Genomic DNA, 18353 nt, shown 5'->3' with positions numbered 1-18353 from the left:
TTATGAGAACGGAGTGTATCTGGAGACACCCTAAAGTCACCAAACACCATTGATATAAACAACCAGAATTCACTGTGTACAATAACTGAAAATCCCTAAATTCAATACTCAGTCGGAGGCTCTGTGATCAAAGTCAAAGAGAAATAAATCCTTAGCTATAGACCTTCATTTTTATTGTTCTACATATTATTTGGACAGCAACATTTCAAAATTAAATATAAAAAGATTATCAACAACATACTCACACAGAGCCTATGTAAATGCTACTAATCTACCTGGTTAGCTTGTTGGAAGCATGGCTTGAGACGAGCTTAGGTACCTACTGACCAGAAACTGATTATCATCCCACTGTTCTTTATCAGTGATGATAATGCCAGAAATGAATCATTAATCATTTGCTTAAACACTTCTCTCCTTCAAAGGAGCCTAAGTGCAGCAGACTATCTTAATTCCACACACAAGCAGACGGAGGGTAGAGAGCATGAACTACCTCAGGGGTATTTCTTCAACAACATGGAGAGCCATGCAATGGAGAGCTAATGGGCATTTGAGTATGATTATTATTCATAACATTCAGAAGATAAACCATCAAGCCACATAACTCCCAAAGGAGATAAAGATAATAGGTCAAAAGAAAAATACAAGTACTTTATTTTATGTGATTTACATTCTTGCTAACAAAATTTCAAAATATATTTTAACAAGTTGAGTATGTTGGTGCACATCTGTATTCTAGCACTCATGAGACTTAAAGCTGGAGGGTCACCATGAGTGTGAGACTATCTTGGGCTACACAGCAAGCCTTGGTGTCAAAAAACCAAGAAAACAAAAATCCCAAATAAACCAAAATAAACACCACAACTTTTAATGAAATAATATAATGCAAATAACTTTGAATTAATAGAATAACATATTATTGTTAAAAGGCACACTTTTAAAACCAGTGTTTATTTTTATAGTAATTAGTATATTCACATTATTTCTGAGAATCTAATAAATAAAATAATGACATAAAAATACGGCAGAAGTATTTGTATTGTATCCCTGAATGAATTAAGACTGGATACTTCCTATCTTTAGCGATTTCACTCAGGAAAAAAATGTAATCATACTAGTATTACAGAATAAAATAATAACAGCCTCCTTTAAACTTTTAAACATTATTGCAATCTTTTAAAAAAAGGACCTGCACTGTTCAGTATTCAAAACATCAAAACCAGCCCCCAAACCTATCCTTAACAGCACCATCAAAAATATTCACTCAGAAATCAAAACTCAAGTCTATGTAAGCCATTTTAATTTTTTGTGTTTTGTTTTTACCTGTAAAATAGCGACTTCATTCCGGAGTTGACTTTCTTGCTTTGTGGGGAATCTCATCTTATCAATTACTTTAATAGCCACATCCCTTCCAGTCTTCCTGTGTTTTCCTGTTCAAGAACAGAAAAGAATCAAACGGGCAGCTATGGAAGCTATATCAGAACAGGAAAGCTTTACTGGGAAGTTGTTCAGACTGAAATTTAATGTATTTACTCTTGCATTTTCTGTTGTTCCCATAGTTTTAAGAAATGAGATGCTTTCCTCTATGGTACTGCCCTGTAATAAAGGCAATTTCATGCCCAACATCTTCGTGAACTTTCTTGCTAAGAAGTAACAAACTATGTTAAATAAATGAGTTTTTAAATGCCCTAAGTCTTCAGAGACTGTCAAGATGGAACTAATGTATTTTATTTAGGTTCACTGGCTTTATTTACCTTTATTTTTGGTCAGGTTCAGCAGAGGGATTACATTACACCCTCAAACTCCAGATCTTTGTAGTCTAGACATAGACTAAGTATGCGACAGTATCTCATTCATTCATTAAAATCAATTAGTTGCCTTGTATTTATTAAGTGAGGTCACTATTTAAATGCTACAGTTTAAGAGGTGAAAAACAGCAGGTATATTTATTAGCTCCAGTTAACACACAAGTGATTGATTTTCTACTAATCTATTAACTTGAAAATTACAACTGTTTCAAGGACACAGGCCCCAAATGTGACTGATTTAAGAGGGCATGTTTGGAAAGATGCCAGCAGTACTTCAGACCATTTTCTCCTCCCTCAGTGAGGTCTTACAAAGACATCACTAGTCTAAAAGGGACAAATCTGAAGTTACAAACCAGTGTTGTGTCTATGTGTAAAACCCACACGTTTTCTGTGTGAAACATACTGGCAGATACTGGGAATACAAGGAAAGCCCAGAATCTCTAAGGCTACCCTCAAAGTTCAGTAGGAAGATGAGAGAAACCCAAAGAGTTACATGCACTACAGCATAAGGATGTGGCAGGAGCACCACGGAAGCACAGTGCACTTATTCCATGAAGGTGGGATGGGGAGAAAGGACATGAGAGGAAGCCCCTCAGTGAGCCTGAAAACAAAAGAATGTCCACCAGAGGAGCACAGGAAGGAGAAGGGCAGAGGGGTGGTAGAGAGGTGTGCAAGTGTAATGTCCACCAGAGGAGCACAGGAAGAAGGGCAGAGGGGCGGTACAGAGGTGTGGCAAGTGTGACTGGAAGAAGTAAAAAGGAACTGCGGTTAGAGTGGAGGCTACGCAAGCAAGAAGAGAATGTGACCGCAGAGAGAGTGGGCTTTGGGATGTACTAATGCTAATAGCAGATGTTGATTTTCTGAAAGGTTCACTCCCAGAGTGTGAAAGAAGGGTCCAACCGAAGAAGGAAGCAAGGGATGGCAAAGATTGGACATTCTATCTTTGATTATTGCTTATGGAGTAACTTTCATGTACACATTAGTTTTAATTAATTCCAGTAAGTCTATGAGCAGAGCAATTCAGTTTACTAGTTTCATCAAGCAGATGATGAGATACTGAGACACACGGAGGCTAAAAGTTTCATCAGCATCCTTTACCACAGAGCATAATAAGAGTTGATATTCACCAGTTGTGGTGGCGCATGCCAGTAGGATTTGCTGAAAGAGGCAGAGACAGGAGTATCACGAGTTTGAGGCCAGCCTGGGCTACACATTAAAAAAAAAAAAAAAAAGAGTTCAGATAGTCAGACCTGATAGAATATTCATGTCGACAGAAAATGAACACTGCCTTCGCACTAGAAACTAGTGGGGAGCATACTTCAGCGAACAGTCCACACAACCCAACACCAACACATCTTTATATGTGATCCTTAAGAAGAGGGAGACTTACTACAAAAATAATTTCCTGATTCTGTTACTTTTAGAATTTTCCAACTGAAATGAAGTGATACTGTTTTACCAGAAAGGACTTAGTTGAGAGGATGCAGACCAACCTTTGAGGAAAAGGGAACTGAACAGAACTGTGAGCTACAAGACTAACAGCCAACTTAATATTTACAATTTAGAAACTACACATATAAAAGGCTGTAATTGCTTACCTCCATAAACAATGCCAAACTGGCCAGAACCAAGTACCTCATCTGCAAAGATCTGGTAAACACTGCTGATGTCCTATCAAGGAAGTAAGCAAATACCATACATGTCTCTGAATCATATAGTTAAACACATTTTAATTTTTATGTTAGAGAAAAAAGTTTTCTATGCTGATCCCTGGAGGTTGCTGGTCACCCAGTTTGCCTAACTAATCAGTGAGCCCCAAGCTAGTGAGTGAACATACGCACACACACACTCGACAGGAATGATGACTAAGTTTGCCCTGGAGCCAGTTTGCCTAATCAGTGAGCCTCAAGCTAGTGTGAGAACACACACACACACACACACACACACACACACACACACACACACACACACACACACGGTGAAAGCTGTTCGACGGGAGGAATGATGCCTGAGTTTGCCTTGGCCTCTACATATACAAGTGCACCTAGACCCATATCCAAAATCAACACCTCAATTTACACTGGAATTGAGATGTGTGTGAAATTCTAACACAAATCCACTCACTCAATGTTCCTCCCTCCTTTTTTTTTTTTTTTTTTTGTTACTGTTTGCTGCTCTCAGAACATTCGAATACTAACTTGGAGTGTGTAGTACCAGAACTGCATTATGGGCATGACTGGTAAAAGATGAATACAAGCCCATTTAACATATTTAAAGCTTCAGCCTTGAAGCAAACACCAGTAAATGTGTATATGCATATATGCTAAGTTGTAATGAAGACTTTAAAGGTTGTAAGAATCATTTGTATAAGCTTATCAACCTCAATTCAATTTTTAATTTAAGTGATGAAATTTTGGTTCTAAACCAATGAGAAAAGGGGCATTCAAAGCAAATGAGGTCAAAGCTGAATCTTTTCTCCTTAGCCATGGATGCACATCTCTCTAGGCTCCCGAAGGGTCATCCAGACGTGTCCACTCATGTTCTTAGGGTTCCCCTTTCTCTGCTCAATGTGGAATTTATTTTAGACATTACCAGGGCGACACAGGGGTTATATCTCCTGATGCTTATTATCTCTTCCTGACTAGAAATTCATTCCCGACTCCATCTCAGAAAGCCCCATACTTCTGTTAGAAAACTATAATAGCTTGAAACTCCAGGTGAGAGAGGTTCTTATGCGAGAACAACACAAAACGACTTTATAGTATTTCTGTTTGTTTCTTTCAATCTCTTCCAAGAGGCAGAAAAGTATGGCTCCTGGCTCCCCCCCCTGTGGCTTAATCCATGGTTAAGTTTTTAAAATAACTGGACAAATCAAAGTAATAATTTGTGATATGTGAATAGTACATGGGATTCATATTTCAGTGCCACACATTTATTAAAATAGTCACACTCATTCCTGTGTAGGTATTTGCTAAAGTGGCCAAAGTTGGGTAGACTCTACCATGTAATTGTTTAATATCTGATCCTTTATAGAAAGAGGCTGTCATACTACTACAAAAGTTAGTGTGCTTACACACAGCAAACTTAATCTCCTCACTGAGGGTCCTCCATTTGCTCATCCTGTTTCTATGCATGCATGAATGTCTCCCAGCTCACTCCCTCAAGACTGGGCAAACCCCAGTCCATCCTCTGAGCAGAGCTCAGGCTGCACTTCTCCTTAGGAAGCCTCTGTGGATCAGGATAAAGGAACTCCACCTAATGACAAAGCGTATCACTATGTAGTTCTCATGCTACCTTCTAAGTGAAGAAATTCTTATTTTCATGATTAAAAAGAATCTACCTTAATTTCTAACCTAAAGCAGAATTGCTAGCTCAGGACAGCATGACTACGAAGTTTAGCTTTGTATCTTAGCAACTGCTCAGTACTTGGGGACATAGACTTACTCCTGGTAAGACTTTCACATTAATTTCTTTATTTTAAATATCTGGCCTGCACATATTGGATCTAATTATTGCTTACCACATTCTCCTGAACCTGGGAGTTAGATACGGAGATACTGGTGGCCAGATCTTCTGTAAAATATAAGAATGAAATGAGAAAAAGCACAAAAATTAGTATGTGACTTAATATAATTTACTAGCATGAAAATCAATAGCGTATTAAACTTAAAAATACATCAATACAGATAATATATTCAATAAAATGTTATATCAATACTAATCCACCAACAAGAACTGAGTAAATAAAATGACACATCTATATAAAATAATACTCTAAATATTTAGTAAACAACATAGAACCATAACTACGGAGCCAGAAAACTAGCCATGATGTCCTATTATGGGCAGCACTGGCATGGATCAGTGCTAGAGCATTTGTCTATTTTGTGAGAAGTGTAAGGCCCTGGATTTAGTTATCAGCACTGTCAGAACCAAATGAAGAGAAAACAAGCTGTAGGGCAGCAGGGTCTGAATTAGAAATAAAAATGCTACTTCTGGGGAGTGAGGACTGCAATACTTATATCTCTATTCTGCTTATACTGCTTTAAAACTGTAGTAGATTTTAATAAATAAAGACTGCCTGAAGATCTGAGAGTAAAACAGTCCCACTGGGTACCCTTACAGACCAGATTATGGTAATACGCACCTTTAATCTCAGTAGCCACAATGACATACACCTTTAATCCCAGTAGCCACACTAGTTGCCATAGAAACTGGGCGGTGCATGCCTTTAATGATAGTGGTGCACACCTTTAATCCCAGCCCTAGAGAGGATTATAAAATGGGAGGAAACAGCTCTCAGTCACACAGTCTCCTTCTGAGATTCCAGGAAGTAGGATCGCCATTTCAGACTGAGGTCAAGAGAGTGGCTGGCTGTTTTGCTTTTTGGATCTTTAGGTTGAATCCCAATTTCTGACCCTGGGCTTTTATTAATCGTGCTTCATAAAATATAAAAAGGCATGCATCTGGAGATGGTTTAGTGATTAAGAACACTGTCTGTTCTTAAAGAGGACCTGGGTTTGAGTCCCAGCACCCACAGGGTGGCTCACAACAATCTGTAGCTCCAGTCTTAGCAGATCTGATACCCTCTTCTGGTTTCTGAGGGCAATCATTTACATATGTAGTTCATAGACATACATAAAGGTAAAACAGTTGTGCACATTTTTTTAAAAGCTCTCTTAATTTTCACTAAAAAGCTTAAATTAGATACATTTATACAGTGGTACTGAAGTATACCATTATGTAATCCAGACTGGCCTGAAACTCTCTACAAAGACCTTGTTGGCCTCGTACTCAAAGACATACACCTGCCTCTACCTTCCGGAGTTCTGGAATTAAAGGAGCATATCACCACACCCTGAAAGTAATTCAGATCTTTAAACAACAATCAAGAAAAGGCATGAACAGAATTAACGTGCCTGCCACTGCCTTTCAGTGGCTAGTTTCATTTTTTCCTCCATGGTCTCCTCTATCTGGATTCATCCAGTTTTAATTTCTATAGGTTCCAGACTGGCTATCGTATAGATAGCCAGAGCAACAAAGCAGGAGCAATACTAAGTTAAGTCAGGCACTACGCCAAGTACACTGTGTACATCTATTTTTCTTCCCACTTTAGATGACAGAGTCCAAGATCACACAGCAAAGCAAGCAACAGCAATGAGTCTACATTCTCCTATGACTCTACTTTAGAGATTTTGGATATTAAAAATAAAATGTGTGTGTATATATGTCTCTATCATTTCTAGGGGGAGGGTTCTTAGTTTTGTCTAAATCTTCCCAGAACTTAAATACTGTTAAGTATTTACCATCCATTTCCCTATCCTTTCTCAGGTCACACTGAACAGCAAAGATGCACACGACTACAACCTTCATCCTTTTGATTACCCTGTCTCCCAAGTGAAGGCAAGACTACCCCCTCTCCCTCTTCTTTACCTCTGCCTCTGTCTTGACTGTAGGCAAGACTACCCCCTCTCCCTCTTCTTTACCTTTACCTCTGTCTTGACTGCAGCCCAAATTCCAAACATAATTTCTATTATGAAATCTCTACTTATCCTATCCAGATCTCAGTTTCCACAGTGAAGCATTCCTTACTTGGTTCCTGTACTGTATTTTGCTACTTCCTAACACCCATATATATCATATTCCCTTAAATAGCTTTTATTATTTCTCTTCTGGATTTTAGTTCAAGGCCTAACATAATGCACAAAGCAGTTGCATAAAATAATATAGGTAAACTGGGATACAGTTTATTTGGAAAGTAGTCGATACTTATTTCAATATAATGAATGAGTTATGTTTCTCTATAGTTCTCTATAAACATTATTACAATAAGGTAAAAGTGAGACTATATAATTTATTTACTATTAAATATTCATTCAACCTTTATTTAACTTGGGTTTAATTTTATAACTTGTGTTGGTGTAATACCCTCTCTCACTCTCTCTGAGACAGAATCTCACTATGGCCCAGGCTGGCCTCTAACTCATAGATCCACATGTCTCTGCCTGTCCAGTGCTGGAATTAAAGTCAGTACCACCATGGCCACCTCAATACCATTTTAATTTCTGTCCTTATTAACTTAAAAGTAACATCATTGTGACTTAACAGGTTTTATGTGTATAATGTAAACAGAGTACTTTATTAGAGATTTATATGCTAGCAGGAAATAAAGTACCAATACTTAATCTCAAGAGACTTCATGGATGCGAAGTACTGTAGCACTGTTCTTTATCTGGTTCCACTTAACATTAACAATTCTACAAAGTGGCTACTAGAGGCAAAAAAAAAAAAAAAACCAAAAAACCTGTCTCAGATCGGACAGAGAGCAGGCTGGTAGATGCAGAGTTTAAATGTAAGGAGAGTAATTCTGTAGGTGGTTGTGGCTAGACACTGGGGTCATCACTCACATATGTACTCATGCATATGTGCATATGAATGACATCCAGGGTAACTATGAAATTATTATCTAAGACGGTATTTCCTATTAAAGACAAAACTTAAACATTAAAAATGCAAAACAGAAAACAAAAAAAAAAAGAGCACAGTCACTCAAGTATATCTACAAATGCTCAAGACAAGGAGAAGCCACCAAGATATTTCCACTTACTGTGGTCTTTTCCTTGACCTGGAGAAGTGCAAACACTCGCCTGAGGAGTTACAGGCATGAGGGCCTGGCGAATTGCTTTTTCCCAGCTTTGTGCTACATCGAGTCCCACTCCAGTGGCAGCGAGAACAGGGTTGTGAGAGCTGCTCCCATTGTTCTCCCCAACAAAGTACACCACAGTATCAGTGATGATTTCAAAACAGTGTGGGTTACTGCCTTGTGAAATGCTGCTGAAATCTTGTGGAGAAGATATGCGGAGAATTTCTGAAAGTGGAATTTCCTGAAATAAAAGTTAGTCATTGAAAAACTATGAATACATATTTGTTTTTATTCTTTAAATACACTAAAGAATCAAAAATAAGCATGCTCATGAATGCCACTAAGACCAACACAGTATACGGTATATGAATTACATTATGGTATGTCTGTCCTAAGTGTCCAGCAATGCTAGAGGCAGCGCACAGAGTATTAGACACTCAGGGCACAGGAGATGTGTAATGTGCTAGACGGGCAAGCATGAGGACCTGTCGGATTCCCAGAGCTGGAGGGTGGCGGGCAGGGACAGATGGATCTCTGGGAGCTCATTGGCTGTCTGGTCTTTCCAAAACAGCGAGCTCCAGACTTAGTGAAAGACCCCATCTTAAAAAATAAAGTAGAGGGGCTAGAGAGATGGCTCAGTAGTTAAGAGCACTTTCTACTCTTGCAGAGGACTTGGGTGTAGTTCCCACCTACATGGTAGCTCACAACTACCTGTAATTCTAGTTACAGAGGACCCAGTACCCTCTTCTGGTGACTATGGGCCCCAGGCATGTACACAGTGCATATACATAGAGATAAAACACCCATACACATAAAAAAGATCTTATACTTCAAGAAAAGGTAGACAGAAATAGAGGAAGACATCTGACATCCATCTCTGTTTTGCATGTACCTGCAGATGCAATGTGTATGCATGGGTGTACATGCATGTTCACGCACAAACACATATATATAGACAGTGAAATAAGGGAGAGACTTGGGGTGGACCATATCATTAAGACGCAGGCAGAAATGCATTTAGAAGGTAGTTTTTCTCCATATCCAACACTCGTCAACTTCAGTGCGTCAGTGCCACTCCACAGCTGTGCCTCTGTGACTGCTCTTCTGCAAGCAATACCCTTAAGCTGAGCAAGAAAAAGAATCCCGGGCAGTGAGGCTGCTTATGCATTCCTTCTAGTCTATACGTTGGCCTAAACTATCAGTTAGTTCAGTCCAAATATTAGGCCAAAAAACATAGGCAATTCAGCTTTTTTAGTCTGTGTGTATGTGAAATGGAATTGAAGAGCAGCTGTTCCAACAAGGACCTAAAATGACCACTGTAAACTTAGGAAGTCATAAGGATATTCACATAAAAATGAAGGTAACCATATAAAACTTGACTGAAACCAGAAAATACTATCTTAACATCTTATAAAATGCAAAACCCTTACCTTATAATATTTTGATCCAGATTCATTTTGAAACAATGTTAGACATTTGCTGTCAAGTCTCCAATAATGCCTCTTCCTCTATTAAAAACAGAAGTTAAAAAATGTGGTTCAAAAACTACTCCTTCCAAAATACTCACACTTTCCCTTTAGTATCCATTCCTCTATTTTGAGTAGTCTTAAACAATGGGGCTTGAAATTCCAAAATATAGAAAAGAAACCTAGTGAAAATTATCACTCCCACAGCGACTCCCATTCTATCCTACTCTTCCCCAAGCAAGCTCTGTTGTTAGGTTTTGAGGGACCCTTTTGTAGACAGTCACACAAATGTCTATGGATTATTTACATGCGTAGATTTATGTAATTGACTTATATGCTAAATTTCTCAAAAGATACACACAGAGCTGCTTCCTAAGCACCAACAGCCAAGTGGTTCTCAGGCTCCAACCATCCTGTTTACCCAGTTCCCGGTGCCTACAGGTAAGGGCTTCCAGGATGCAAAGCCCCTAGACCCACACTTCTCCAGTTCCCTTAGCTCAAGCTGACAGACCTGGGCTGCACTCAAGCCAGGTCAAAGATTTCTCAACTGGTCAATGTGCTGAGAACAAAAAGACTCGGTGCTCAGTTCTAAACGGGACACTGATATTTAACCAGTCACTACCAGGGCTCAGACATCACACAGCAGGCAGAAAGAGCCCGAGGGTGGGAGGAGCCCTGTGAAATGCCCCCATCAGGGAATGGCACAGCTTTGCAACCATACTCAGAGCAACTGTGGTTACTCTGCACAAGACTAAACCAGATCAAGCCAGACAAAATCCTGGTATAGGTGGAGTGGATGATCTTCAGGGTACTGAGGAGTCATTAACAGTGGACAGCTGCTGGGAGGGGGGAATAATTCACTACTTTTGAGGATGTGGATGCTGGCAGGGTTTGCATACTCCAGTGGGTGGCCATATATCCAGGCATTTATTGGTAGTACTCATTAACTTGACTTCGTGTTTATCATACACACAGAAAGACATGAAAGGGCAATGTGTTGGGGGGGACATGGGAAAATGGAGTAGATATATTTCACTGACTATACATATATGAAATCCTTAAAAATACAGAAAAATTAAAAAGATATAAAAACTTTTTTGATAGTGTTTTATTTTACATATGATTTGACCTGATTTAGTTGTATCCCTAACACACAAGTGACTACTCAGACCAGTGGTTCTCAACCTTCCTAATGGTGCAACCCTTTAATACAGTTCCTCATGTGGTGACCCCCAATCATAAAATTATTTTCATTGCTACTTCATAACTATAACTTTGTTTCTGCTATGAACTGCAATGTAAATATCTGTGTTTTCCGATGGTCCTAGGTGACCCTTGTGAAAGGGTTGTTTGACCCCCAAAAGGGTTATGATCCACAGGCTGAGATTCATTGACTTTGTAACTGCACTGTATTATGAAAATTTTGATTTCTGATGTAACAAAAAAAAAAAGAAAATTGTTATGTCAGTGCAAATTGAAGTTAATATTTCTTTTATTATAAGGAAAACCACACTTTATGTATAAGAGTAATTTTATTTCCCTGTGATTTCTCCTTTCATATTAATTTGCTTTTTTATTGGGTTGCAGTATTTTTTGTCAATTTGTTGGCTTTATTCACAATTCTTGATTAGTTCTTATTTAAAGTGTAAGTTGAAATGCCCTTTTCAGTTTGTCATTTGTCTTGTTTTCAGGTTGCCATAGAGAATTTCTTTCATAGATTGGTTAATTGATCTCCCCTCTCCAATACGGTCTTTATAAAATAACTCTTCCATGTTTCTTCTAGTGGTTTAACTTGAGACCATTTAAGTCTTTAATCTATTTAGTTTTGTTACATGTAAAGTGTGATTTATGTTATAGTCATTTCCACCCCAAACAGCTATTTGGTTATCCCAATACTATTTACTGAATTGCCCATCATTAGACACACCACTAAACTCTCGAATGTGTGTTTATATTTTTTAAACTCCGGTTGAAAGGACATGGATTATAAACAAATGGAAAAATACTCAGTCATAATCTCTACTGCTAGTACCATATGAAAACCTTACTGAAACCACCTAAATATATTAAACACTTTGTATGTTTTAAATATTTTTATTTTTTGAGAATTTTATAGATGCATATAATGAATTTTGATCATTCTTACCCTCATTACTCCCCCAACTCTGTCCAGTTCTAACTCACACCCACCTCCCCAATTTTTTATCACCTATAGTTCAACTGGTGCCACCCATAAATTTCTGGGTATGGGACCATTGATGATGCATGGCTGACCTACTAGGAGCCATAACCTTAAAGAAGATCAAGTCTCCCTCCCCCAAAGCCCTTGGCTAGAAGAGGAGCCTGTGAGCTGGACGGTGACCGGCTTGATCTTGTACAGGAGCCACAGCTGCTGGAGGTCATGAACACAGCAGTTTCGACATGTCCAGAAGACACTGTTCACTTGGGTCCTCCCCAACTCTGGCTCTTACAATTTTTCTGCCCCTCTTCTGCAATGGTCCCTGTAGTCTTGGGGAGAAGAGCAGGTCTGATGTGACTGTCTCATCTGTGGCTGAACACGCCATACAAACTTACTTTCTGTGATGTGACCAGTGGCGAGTTCCTGCGTTAACTGTCACCCTCTGCACAAAGAGACTTTCCCTGAGGAGGTCTGAACACTGCAGCAATCTAACTTCATATTGTTCTTAAAAGACTTACTAGAAAATACTCAGCAAATTTTAATGGCTACTGTTCTAAACTGACTGCTTACTATATGCCCAACATTGTCCTAAGCTCTTCTTATATATATTGGCTCATTTGGATGTACAAGAAAGTACTACTATTACACAGACTTTATAGACAGACAAACGGAGGCATAAAAAGAAGTAACTGTACCATGTTTACAGTTTTAGTGACAGACTTACGAGGGCCTAGCTCTGAAGCTAGCATTTTTAACGACTCCACTCTGATGTCTTCCTCTGCCGCTCAACTAAACTTTACAATTCCTCCTTTTTGCTTACACTGATCCAAAGAGAACATGCATTTACACTGTTTATACACATAAAACAGTTGTTTCCTACCTTACTATAGATGACTATTCAAATGCAATTCCAATTTTTTCCATCTTTAGCTAGAATCATTACTCATAACTTTTACACATTTCTATATTGTATATAATGTCTTAATACATATTTCATTCTTAATTTTAAAAGTGCATAAAATAAAAATCACTATCAAGTTTTACTAGCACATTCAATTATATGTAATTACTGACCAGGTTATCCCTGCTGGTATAATGGACCATCCACCCTTCCTTCACCATTGTGCTGCTCTTCCTCTTTGTGTGCTTGATGGACTGTACAACCCTCATCAATGGAATATTATTGCTTGTGGATGGACTAAAAAAATATTTAAATTTATGATCAATATTTTCAGTATCTATTTATAAAGTATCATACATACTATATATATAGCCTCATCAAAATTTTCAAAGATAACTGAGCTAATGTTTTTCAAAATATTATAAGACTATGACTTAAAAAGAAAATGGATTAGTCCTGTTATACTGATGCACAGTTAGCGTATCAAGTTCCTATAATACTGTAACTAAGAGTTTGTCATGATCTTTTCTGGAAGGCCGTGGACACACATGAGAGGGTAGGGAAGGGAGGGAGACGATGAATGCAGGAGAAGGATCTTCCAGTCAGGTGACCTGGAGCCTGGGGAATTCATTTGGGTTTGCTGTTGAGGAATTTTCTTGCCCTAGGCAGAAGAATAAATTCATAAAGCAAAACATGTTTACTCAACTTCACTGGGTTCAAATTTCAAAATTAGTAATCAGTTGATCATATTAAAGAAAACTATTATTAAGAGAAATTACTTATAGATATTAAGAAAATTAAACATTGTAGTAAGTAAAATCAGGTCAAGTAAAATTGTATCTGGAGAAAACGTGCAATTTGGTGTATGTGTATGAAAACATCTCAGGGATGCATTCTCGCTGCTCATTTCACCACCTGGTAACCTGTATGTGTGAAGAAACTGGGTTGTTCCATTAATGATTTAACACTGGCACCTTGAGGTAGCTGTTCCATAGCTGGATATTTTATCCAGACTCTATTAAATAAAGTCCTCTTCTTTTCAAGAACGTAAAAATTCTTGTACTTTCTACCTTGAGTAGATAGCAAAAGTGATAGAACTTATTTTAGAAATATTGTGGTGCATGCAAAAAAAAAATTAGCCTATTTAATTAGATTTTAAATTACATTTAAAATTCCACTTAAAGAAATGCCACCTTTCCTTAATGGAGTTGCTGACCTGACTTTGCCCTTGGCAGCAGCTTACCTGATTGTCTTAACAGTCTCCTCATCTCGCTCCACGTCAACGTCAGTCGGGTCCAGGAAGAACATTTTGTCTTCTGGTGGGGATGGCTCCTCTGAGTCATCCAAGCCCCTACTGCCGTCACTGTTCATATCGTTACTGTCAATATCCATGGGTATATCTGCATCAGTTCCCAGACTGGAAGGCTCTAGGAGAGTTTTAAATGAACTGCAGTTTAATATTGATAGAGTATCAATGCATTTAATCAGATCAGTCTTAAAATTAACTAGGAAAAAAGTTTTCAAACTTGAGAAAAATATCCTTGAAGATTCAAGATGAGGGAGTCTTTGCTTGTTTCTTACTTTTTTTTTGTGCTAGGGATCAAATCCAAGGCTTTGCAAATTCTAGGCAAGAGCTTTATCACTGAGAAAGTATATGCAGAAAACATCAGATAAGGGAGTTGTATTCAGAATATTTACTGAAATTCTATAATTCACTAATAAAAGATAAAAATTTCTTTAAATGCTGATGGGTTGTATGCCAGCACAGTGACTTTGGAAGGCTGGCAGGTCTTCAGAATGTTAAAGAGTCCCTGCCCAAGTTAAATGAAAGCATGCCCACAGAAGAAACACTAAAGTGCACAGCGACAGTGTCCCTGACAACCACGGAGGTGCACCTCAGACACCCACTGACTGGTAACTGCAACAATAAACTTCGGTCACTTCTCTGAGAGTGGTGTCATCTGTCCATAAGAAGAACTGAATACTGACATAGTTACAGTGTGTATGAACTCTGAAAACATTATGCTCACTAAAAGAAGACACTCATTAGCCTACATATTTATTATATAACTGTATTTATACACAATTTCTAAAATACACTAACATAAAAGTAGAAAATTGTCTACTGGCTGCCAGAGGCTATTGGAGAGGAGATGAATGGGACGGGACTATGAACTACATAATTGTGGAGGGAAATGAAAATTCCTAACATTAGACAGCGTAATGGCTGCCTAACTTTGTGAATATATCAAATGGGTAAACATAAAACAAACAAACTAGATCTCAGCAAAGCTGCTAAAAAAAATCCTATCAAATCATTATGCCACCTATAAATGAAAGAATTATTAGTATGTCAAATTAGAAAAAAATAAAGCATTTGAACAGGAAACGCAGTGGGGACTGGGGTACACAAATAACAAAACCAATACTTGAAAGATGTTCAAAATCATAAGTAAGCAAAGAAATGCAAATTAAAATGAATAAACATTATTTAAAATCCACTTATTAAAAGGTAGAAAAGCACAAAAAAATGAGTAAACTATAAAGCTAGACAAGACTTTAGGCATGGGGAAAAAGCAGTGATACTCTACCAATGATGTCAACTAGCTATGGTGTAAATGACAGGTTTTACCCAAAACCTGTGTATTAACTCTACCTTCTAAGGTAATGGTATTCAGAAGTGGGGCCTTCGGGAGGTGATCAGTTGCGAAGGCTCCTATGATGTGCATTGGTGCTCAAAGACCCTCTTTGCACATTCCAGCATGTTACCATGGAGCTAAATGGTGTCTTCCACGAACCAGGAGGTAAGACTCTCGCCAAACTCAGAATCTGCTGGTGTCCTGGATTTCTCAGCCTTCAGAACTATGGGAAATTAGTTTCTGTTGTTTACAAACTACCCCGTCTATGATATTTAATAGCAGCCAATATTTAAAAACAGACCCAAGACAACTGGGAGCCATGGAAAATACGCAGAAAATGTTAATTAAATCCTTAAGGAGTTGGATTTTCAATCCTTAGCCTATTCCTAGAGGTTTCCTTACATTTACTGTTATCTTCTGTATAAACTGTTAAAGGAAAATGATGTCTAAAGCCTAAAGCCCTATCCCTCCCTTCCAAAAGAGGGCAATGGCTTCGCTAGCACTCTCTTGGAGGAAGATGGTCATAGATTACTTGAAAGAAAGACCAAAGAGCCAGAAACAGGTTCAAATTCTAGCTTTGCCATTTCTTAGCCCTCATTATGGAGCAAATTAGTTAATGTCTTTGTGTTTTAGACATTAGGATTACCTCAGAGGCTTGTTCTTACATTTAAAAGTCAATAATTACAGAATAAAGGCAACAGCAAGATTTTAAAAGTGCATCTGGAAGTCACTATGCACCACTGGATATTGGAGGCCGCAGAGTAGCAAGGGGCTAAAGGAAAGATGGAAAGGCATTAACTACTACTAATAGCATCAGTGATCTCCGTTTTCTGCTTAGTTATCAAGTCAGAAGAAAACCTTGAACAGGGTGCTGGAGAGATGGCTCAGAGGTTAAGAGCGTTGATTGTTCTTCCAAAGGACCCGGGTTCAATTCCCAGCACTTACATGGGCAGCTCATAACTGTCTGTAACCCCATTATATGGGATCTGACTCCCTTACATGTACGCACCTGTAGGCAAAACTGTAATGTACATAAAATTTAATGAACACTTAAAAAAAAGAAAACCTTGAACAAAGCCAGTAAAATGAAGTATATAAACAACCTTACCCAGACAACATATGGAGTCATGACCTTCTCTAGGTTTTATAGAAGTTAAAAAAGATATATAATTTTACCTCCATTGAAAGTAACCTCGCCAAGGCAGTCTCTTGGTACTTTTGAGGCGCAGCGTTTATGGCAGTTGAATTTGCAATCTAAAATAAAAATATTCAGCTTGTCAGTTAAACAGGTAAGATCAGATATAATCACACTTCCTTTAAATCATGAGTCTTCTTCCCTCTAAGAACTCAAGTCTTGGAACATAGCCTGGTCTCAACTTCTGAAGGCATTTAATAGTTTTTCTTTTCTTTTTTTTTTTTTTAACCCAGTTAGGGATCAGTTTCTTTGTCTGTGTAATGAAGCTAACGCCAATGGTAGGATGTAAACTTGCTAGCAGCTCCATCCTCCTTCTCTTCATGAAGAATCTATGGCATGCACAGATTTTCTACTTACCAGCCATGTGGTCTTATACTTAATTTAAATGAGAATAAATGCCTTTATTTCCCATATAGTTGCTCTGATGGTTCCTTTTTTAACAGTATAAAACACTAGAGATCAAAGTAATTTGGCTCTCATGTGTGTGTGTGTGTGTGTGTACATATAGTTCTCCCTTTCTTTTTTTAAGCTAACAGTAAGAACAATTTTTATAGTAGATGTTTCTGAAACTTAGATATTTTAAACTTGTATCTATTATAAAAAACATTCATGAATCATATCAGAAACGTAAGCATCCTACCTTTGCACTGCATGCCTTGGCGAAAAAGGCCTTTCAGCAGACGCTTGCAGTACTGACATATGGTCGGACGGCCATAGGAGTGGACGGCAAATGTGTGTGGAACTTTGACTCTGCACATCACCATCTTTTCCATCCAGATTGGACGACCACTCCAGGACGGGATTCTCTTGCTTGGTTCTTGGTGAGCATGTGACTAAAACGTAAATCAATCTGTCAGTTTAAGTTAAGATTAAAAACAAAGTGTTGGCAGCAAAGCTTAGGCACAAGTTATTTATTGGGAATACTAAAGTCAACATTTAAAAAATTGGCCCTCAGCAGTTTCTTCTGGACTTAATTTACCAGCATTTGCATGAGGAAAGTACATACTCTTAAAGAATCTGAGTAATTGCTAACACAAGAACAAAGTGTAGAAAAATTATTTTACTTGGATAATTTTTAAGAGCAGAGAAACTACCAGCAGATTTCAGTTTTTAGCACCTTTGAAAAGAAATATAGAGTTAAGATAGTGGCAGCGCTGGCTCCAGACTACCGTAGGGAACTATCCATTTGACTTAATGGGGGGCAGTTCAATGATACTTCTGTCATTTGGATTGTTTCTCTACACTGTCAGACACACTTGAAGAAGAGAGAGATCCTTGGTGTTGAGAAGAAGGGATTAAATGGTGAGCAAGGGGAGAACACAGGGTCCAATCATGAGTCCAAAACACCAACGATGTCTTGCCCTCCCACTCCCAGGGAAGGTCCAATGGACTTGAACAATTTCCCATTGCTGTGAGTTAGCCTACAGTTTGCTCTCCTAGGGACTTTGACTTTGCGGTTGAGGTAGGCACTACTGCCAGTGGCACATTCCATAGCTTCCTACAATGGAACGCATTCTATCACCAA

The 18353-nt window shown here is 38.3% G+C and overlaps 1 protein-coding gene across 4 annotated transcripts in view; it reads right to left on the bottom strand.

Annotated features, from left to right (window-relative positions):
* Prkd3 (protein kinase D3) overlaps positions 1-18353 on the bottom strand; it is a 67528-nt gene that overhangs the window by 10100 nt on the left and 39075 nt on the right. For all 4 annotated transcript variants that reach the window (XM_038318972.1, XM_038318973.1, XM_038318974.1 and 1 more), the window contains 9 exons: positions 17469-17661; positions 16810-16887; positions 14238-14421; positions 13168-13291; positions 9879-9956; positions 8413-8689; positions 5326-5378; positions 3404-3476; positions 1321-1427 (listed from right to left, as the gene is read on the bottom strand). In XM_038318972.1, coding sequence (XP_038174900.1) covers positions 1321-1427; positions 3404-3476; positions 5326-5378; positions 8413-8689; positions 9879-9956; positions 13168-13291; positions 14238-14421; positions 16810-16887; positions 17469-17661 — 1167 coding nt within the window. The remainder of the gene's footprint in view (positions 1-1320; positions 1428-3403; positions 3477-5325; positions 5379-8412; positions 8690-9878; positions 9957-13167; positions 13292-14237; positions 14422-16809; positions 16888-17468; positions 17662-18353) is intronic.

This window comes from Arvicola amphibius, chromosome 2, assembly GCF_903992535.2.
Source record: "Arvicola amphibius chromosome 2, mArvAmp1.2, whole genome shotgun sequence".
Lineage (NCBI taxonomy): Eukaryota > Metazoa > Chordata > Mammalia > Rodentia > Cricetidae > Arvicola > Arvicola amphibius.
The sequence above is the reverse complement of the archived record's forward strand: the minus strand, read 5'-3'. Positions and strand labels throughout refer to the sequence as shown.